Source organism: Lactuca saligna, chromosome 4 (genome assembly GCF_052625555.1).
Source record: "Lactuca saligna cultivar CGN05327 chromosome 4, ASM5262555v1, whole genome shotgun sequence".
Taxonomy (NCBI): Eukaryota; Viridiplantae; Streptophyta; class Magnoliopsida; order Asterales; family Asteraceae; genus Lactuca; species Lactuca saligna.
Genome location: NC_136420.1, coordinates 90,366,948 through 90,374,790, shown reverse-complemented (window position 1 = coordinate 90,374,790; position 7,843 = coordinate 90,366,948). Strand labels below are relative to the sequence as shown.

Below are 7,843 nucleotides of genomic sequence, written 5' to 3'. Positions count from 1 at the left end.
TTCTCTCTTGCAAATGGTGCTAGATAAAAGACAATTAGTTACTTCACTTTTGAGCATATATTTAGTATATATTTCTAAGGCTATTGAACAATTAATTTATAAGTGAATGACTAGGATCTACTAGTGGTTTAATCTTACTTGGTGGATACATTATAGATAGCTCAATTTAGAGCTTAAAGACATCTCCATCAACTTCCAGATTGTTAAAAGGAACCAAAGTCTTCAAATGTTGTTTTAGTTTCTTCTTTTTAGTAATGTTTAATCTTTCTAAGGTGTTGCAAAATGATCATTGGTGGGTATAAAACTATTTTTATTTTGTCCAAAATCAAAGTCTTTGGTTGCCATCTTTATGTTTTTGAAACTATTTTTGAATAAAAACTCAACAATATCATGTAACATAGAGTGCAAATAGATATCAAGTTGACCAACAAAATTCACTCATTTCGAATAATTAAAATAATTTTGGTACATCTCACTAATGAGCCGACTTTTTTAATTTAATTTTAAAGCCTTTTGGATTTTAAAGTTTGAACACAGGGGTTGTACAATTTTTTAGGAGATTACATCTATATATTACAAAAATCATTTTTTATATTTATCTAGAAAGTTTGAAGAGTAGGTCGAGCTATCCCATGCTATTCAGTAGGTCCAGCCCTGGCCATAGACATCGCTATACAGTAGGTGATGAACACTTTGGGGTCGTCTGGTTCGCTGGAATTGGAATGAATCAGAAGGAATTGGAATTTAATTTCATCACTTTCCTATGTTTGGTTCAAGTTTTGAGAAGGAATTAGATTCCTAAATGTGTCCAACTTTCCTTTCATTAAGGGAAAATAAATTTCATCTAAAAGATGAGGAAATTCAAATTCCTTCAAGTGGGAATGTTGAAGATTAGCATATTACTCTTTTCATTTGTAACATCAAATATGAAAAACCTTTGTCACTACTTGTGACCACCTCCACTACAACCTTCGCCACCACTACCCACCATCTCTATTACCACCCATTACCACTGCCTTCGCCACCCACCCACCACCACCACTAATATTGTCGCCACTACTACCCACTACTACCACAACTTCTGTTACCACCACCACCACCACCACCATTATCATCATCGCCAACACCACTACCACCACCACATGTAACCTCCGTTACCACCTATACCCTACGATTATCGTTGTTACTACTAACTTTATCATCACCACTACCACCTCTATTGCCACCACCACCACCACCAACATCGCCTCCACCCACACCAACCACCACCACCACCAACATCGCCACCACCCACACCCACCACCACCGACATCCACCACTACCAGCACTGCCTTTACCATCAACACTAGTGATGTCACTACCACCACCACCACCACCACCTTCGTCATCACCACACACTGCCGCCATCACCACCACCGTCACTTCTGCCACCATCGCTGCCGCCAACACCACCGTTTACTATTTTTATAATTTATATAATATATTTACGTATAATTATAAAACAAAGTAAATGTAAGAAAAAACCAAAAAAGGTAGTTATGTCATTTTACACTATTCCAATTCTATTTTCCGCCAACCAAACAAAATATAAAATTTGATTCAAATTTCATTTACTATTAACCAAACTAAATGTTGAATTGGATTCCTTAAAAAACATTCTGTGAACCACGCCTTCATGTTTATAATTTTTCTTTGATTTGATTGAAGCATCCACTGCATTTTACCTTACCATGATAGATTTTAAATCTAAAAGTTTGACAAGAATAAGCCTTTTGTTTATTTTAATGATGTTTAAACGTTACTTCAAAATGGTTGTATGAGGGTGTTACAATATAGTTGCTTGACGAGACTAAATGATGGCTTTGTGAGGATAACTACTTTATATTACATTAGAATAAACCATACTAAAAGTATATCGTTTAAACCTTAGGTTATATAGACCTTTGTCTAAGTCATTAGTTCCCAATAACTATAAGGCCTAAGGGTATGGCATTTATGCCATATGTGGCCATGTTAGCATCTCATCACGATAGTGCACACCACCTCGGTGGTGGCATTGTGCTTACCTAGCACTACGAGCATTGAATGTTGTGGCCTACACCACAAGAGGCCATGTTGGGCACTTTCTCTATCTCTCTTGCTTCTCACTCCTCTCCTCTATGGTGGTTGTGCTGGGGAATATACCCCATTCACCATCATGCTTCCTTGTTGCTTATATGGAAGAAACCCACGCACCTTCGGGTGAGGGTATTCACCTCATGGCCTTAGTGACAACATATATTTCATATATTCTTGTTTAGACATAATCAACTTTTTATTATTAAAAAAAATAAAATTAAAATCAGGACACTTTGTGCAGTTTTTTTAAATGTTACAGTCGGACATGGGTTAATAAAAAATTAAAGTTCGTAACATTTGAGACAAGTTGCAGAGATTTGGACATTATACCAAGAAAGTTAAATAACACTTTGTAAGTACAACTAGACAATTGCACAAACTTCAACATTTCAAGTGCTGCAAGGTGAAAAACAATTAACTATACGCTCTTGTTCTAGAACAATTATTTCATCTAATATAATGGGCCAAATCTTACATTTATGAATACTTAAAACAAAATCGTATCAAGTCAATCAAACCCGTAAATCCAAATTTTGCCTCTACATTTAAAGATCAACATCGAGCCAACAAAACAAGAGACAGATAATAAATAATCCATATGCATAATTTTAAAACCAAGAACAAGATGTTTTTCATGAGATTTATAATGAAGAGAATAAATTAAAAGTACCAAAACATAAAAAAGATAACGATCACGTAGTAGCTTTTCCTTATGCTTTCACATTCCTAGTGAAGTCAATACACGTCTGACATCCACAATCTGAGAAGCGACAATTCCCACAACCAAAACACACACACGATGTGCACCCTCTGCACGTCGTAGACCGCAGACACCCTCTATACACCCTTCTGCTCGCTCTTTCCTCATCGTCATCACACGTTATTCTTAAAAAAAAAACACAACAGTATCAATATCAGTATCAGTATCAGTATCAGTATCAGGTGCTCAGCTGATCTATTGTAGTTGCGTAAAATTGTAAGAAACCAAAATCACATACTTTTCATAAGGCATATCGGAACACTTCCAATTTGTGTTTATAAAAGCATCATGATAAGTGCGACACTCTTCGGTTGTTCGAAGGCGGAACCTCCTATGCTTATTGCACTGTGTGCACCGAAGAAACTCGTCCCGATGACAAGCCCGACCCGCTTGGGAACGGGTCGACCCGTTGCTCAAAGTCCGATTGTAATACTTCAAAAGTGCAGTTTTTGACAATGGAACTTTCTCTCCATCAACAATCACCCAAACGTTGTTCTTCCATTTCCTTGAGGTTTCTCTTCCAGAATGCTTCTCAAATGCAGCTGGTGTCAACTTCTCTGAAAATTAATTAACAATTATTTTAATCAATATAATTTGCTAGATTTTTTATAATAGGAAGAAATGAAAGTAGGATGCTATGATAAACAAATCAATGAAAGTACATTGCTAATTCTTGCATTTACCCTTGAAAATTTAGATTCAGTTTAGGGTTTAGGGGAAGTAATGATTAATGACAACAAACATTGGAGTATATGGTATATTTAAAAATGTCAAAAATGGCTAAATGCCAGAAATAGCAATGTACTTTCAGTTATTTGTCAATCACAGCATTCTACTTAGTTTTTTTCTTATTAAGGAATTGTGCTTTGAAAAATCTACCCAATTATACTATTTTAAGCACAAAAACTAGATGAAATTTTCTTTATTCTATAAATACAAAAGAAAGCAGAATTACTGGATGTTAAAAGAGGGATTCTTTTATGAGATGCCCTCTTTGTCAGACCAAAAGTTGGATAAAGTATAGCAGATACTCAACCCTGTAAACTACAACTTGATGGTGTTTATTAGGAATCTAGTGTCATGATTATCAAAAAAGTTTTCAAAAATTAAAGCTTGAAATATTCAAAATTCGCTTTTGGGTATTTAAACTTAAAAAGCAGATACGTTTCTATTTTATCTTCAACATCAGATACAAATTGGACCCCATAAAACCAAAATGGAAAATGAACAAAGTGAATAAAACCTTAGGATTTGCGTGACATAGCATTACTAATTATAGATAACACAGATCTATATTAGTAAATCAAACAACTGGATTCATGCAGATAGATCTAGATTAGTATTTTTTACCATAATATCATAACCTACCACAAGACTTTAAGGTAATGATCCTTAATTCCCAACAAATTTGCTTAATTGGATTACTAATTTTAAGCAGAAAGTGATAGAATAACATCAACTTGAAACAATGGTGAAAGTTATTGGCAACCTGCAACTTGATACATCAAGCCCAAATTATAAAACCAGCCCAATAACCTCATGATAAATTTACAAACATTATGGAAGTTATTTGTAACATACAACTTAAGACATATAAGGGCTCATAAACGTGTTATGACACCTCCTCAATGGTATTAATCATCATATAATCATTATATGGGATGATATAGGTAGAGGGAAAACATGAACATTGAACATGTAAATGCAGCATATTTATGCATTTCAAACCAAAATTACTCTGAATAAAGTCATGTCAAGAAGCCATACAGAAAACTATAAACTTTTATATGATCATGTAAACATGTCACTTTGTGTAAGGTGAATAACAGAACTCTGCACTGAAAGGAATCAAACAGTTAAGAAGAGAAAACCAAACTCATTATCATAACATATGAACATCACAGTAAGAAAGATCAATAAGACACCAAAAAATTATGGAATGAGTGTAAAGATAGAGAAAGAAGAAAGAAGATAAGGTTTGATTTGTGTAACAGACAATAACAGGCAAAGATAAACGTATAGAACAGCATGAAAAGCCATATAACAAAGACCCAATTTTCACTGAGTCATATCATCATACACTTAACGTGTATGAAAACTTCAACAAAAAATGGTGGAAATTCATGGAGACATGTGATGAGAAGGAAGTATTGATTTCGAGGGAGTCAAAATTCACGACGACAGAGTGACATTATACACCACCTCCAAGAGAACTCATATAATACACACAATCACATTAACATGCAAGTGGGTGAAGAGATAAAGAAAGAAAGAAAAAAAAAAGGGGTGACCTTCTTCACAACCAGGGGTACATTCGCAGCTGATTTCGAGATCACCGCTAGTGAAAACCCTAAGCGTTCCGACGGCATCGCCGTAGCGATGGCTCGTACACCCGCACGTGACCTCCACGTAATCATCGCCGCCACGCTTGAACCCACTTATCTCCCTCACCTCTTCATCGCTAAACATTGTCGAACCATTCACCACACTCTCCCTATCCATCTCTTCAACACCATTCGCCATATCTCTCTCTCTCTTTGACAAAGATTTTATCTTTATAAAGATAACAATCAAACTCGAAAACTCACAAACAAAAGAAAAAGAAGAATAAAAGATAAATTAAATTGGTATCTTATCACTTCTCCGAATACACTCACGAAGACTTTTTATGTAACCCGACGTACCCTTTTCTGTATCAACTGTTTGTGAGAAAGACAAAGATATATAAGAGACCCAGAAGAGGAGAAGAACAGAGGAAGCGAGGAAGAATCTTTAACAAACACGCATCTCCATGAGAGAGAGATCTGATGGAGAAACGTTGAATAGGGCTCAAAGAGAGAGAAACCGAAAGGGTTTTTGTGCGTTTATTTAGTGTGTGCGTGGGTGTATACGAGAGAGAGAGAGAGAGAGAGAGAGTTGGTTTGGGGTTTGTGAAATTGGTTGGTGATGAGAGTTGTATTGAATGACATGAATGAGCTGGCTGATAGAAAAAAGATGCGAAACAAAAGAAAGGCAAAAAAATTGGAATAAAAGTAAGTAGAGGGTCTAAAAGTGTAAATTAGGGATCTGAAACGTTGAGAACAGGCTGCGTTTGCATGACATGACCTGCAGACGATAGGATCCTGAACCATGTAAGATCACAATATCCATCTAATTTCAACTTTATGCTCATCTTGTAGCCTATCTTTTCATAAATGTCAAAGTAGCCTTCACAAAACTTCATCTTGAAATATTCAATATTCATCTTTTGGGCATTTGATCCTTCGTGGGTCGGGATCAAGGTACAGGGTTCCAAGAAAGCAACTTTAGTATGCATTAGTTAGAGTTTAGGGTGTTGGTGTATGATGTCCAAACTCCAAAGAAAGAAACTTTTGTGGGTTTTATAGCCTGTGGCTTGATGTTTCAAAGGGTATTTGAGCCAAGAAACATTGATGGTAATCTTCATATATAACTTACCATATATCAAAAAGACTTGAAGATTAAATCTTGAAATATTCAAGATTCATCTTTTGGGCATTTGAGCTTCAAAAGCCTAAGGGATCTCCTGCAAGAAAGGAACTTTAAGTATGCATAGTCTAGAGTTTAGGTTGAAGAAAGAAACTTTGGTGGGTGGGTAGGTGGGTATTGTTGGGGTGAGGGATTCTTGATTTTTCAAGGGTATTTCAAGATTTTACGTTTTGATGCAATAAATTAGGTGGGTGTTGAATTATGGTTGAGGGTATGTGGAAATGATAGTGGGTTGTCTCTTACAAGTCTTGATTTAGAATTTGGATGTGTGCGTCGGCCTATGGTTAAAGGGTTGGTGGGACTTATAGAGGTTGCTACTATCATTGTCATATGGTCAAAAGAATAAAGATGGGTGCATATAACTAGTAAACTTTATGAATGTCTTGTGGTATGAAACACCAAAAACCAAATTGTTATGTTATTATTATACATACGGTTGTTAAAATACCGAAATATGTGTCAGTGGTAATGATGATGGATGGGTAATATTTGGAAAGAATACAATTTTGGGAAGTGGTAATTGTTACTACAAGCATATATAGCTTTACCACCCAACCAAGTTTTTAGTTTTTACAAATGTTTTTTACTGTTAATTAGCCAGCCAAAATATTGTAGTTTTGTACTTTGGTAGGGTTGTGGGACACGCATTTCACCTATCACTATGTGTTTGTGTTGTAAAAGACAAAAGGAGAATTAGATACCCCTTGGAGATTGTCCAAGAAACTTTAGGGCAATTGGTGTGGATTGATGATGAATAGGAGGCATATGACCCATGATTGAGTATATTTTATGTACCAAGCCTAATATTGAATCTTACTTTCTCTTAAAATAATTATAATATGAAGATATTATTTTTCTTTGTTTAAATAAATCTTTTTAGAAGATTTATTAATTAATATTTTACCAAGTATTATGGTCCACGCATTTTCTTATTGAAGGAAACTTTAAGTCTTTTTGTTAAAAATATATGTTAAATCAGATGTATTCTTTTGAGAACAACAAAATATATGATTTAATAACAATTGCCTATTAAAAACACCTATCTATATATATACTAAAACTACTACGTTTAATTTAATAAGTAGTTTTTGAAATTTGTTTAATTAACTATAAATATCTAAAGTATCTTATATAATAGAATAGGAATCTTATGAAACTAAAATAATATAATCGATATGTATTTATAATGATAAAAACAGGCAATATGTCAATGCCTAGGAATGCAAATTGATATCAAATTATCACATACATTTAGAACTAGCTAAAGTAGAAAGAAGTGTCCCTTTTTTAACAAATAAAAAACCATTTTCTAAAGTGGTGTGTAACTTGTAATAGCCAAGTCTAATATTGTCACACTCGAAATTCGACTTGAGTAAAACATTCGACTCGGGTCTTTACAAGTTCGGGATCAATAAAGTAGTCGACACTTTCGAGTTTGACTCGGTTTGACTTGACTAA

General features: G+C 34.7%; 1 protein-coding gene across 1 annotated transcript; it reads right to left on the bottom strand.

The window, feature by feature from the left end:
* Positions 1 to 2,699: 2,699 nt before the first annotated feature.
* LOC145042363 (protein ULTRAPETALA 1-like) lies at positions 2,700 to 6,487 on the bottom strand. Its single transcript, XM_078990759.1, has 3 exons — positions 5,170 to 6,487; positions 3,117 to 3,435; positions 2,700 to 3,003 (listed from the first exon to the last, which is right to left on the bottom strand). Exons 1-3 carry the CDS (start codon positions 5,399 to 5,401, stop codon positions 2,829 to 2,831), a joined length of 726 nt encoding a protein of 241 aa, XP_078846885.1. The 5' UTR covers positions 5,402 to 6,487; the 3' UTR covers positions 2,700 to 2,828.
* Positions 6,488 to 7,843: the final 1,356 nt, after the last annotated feature.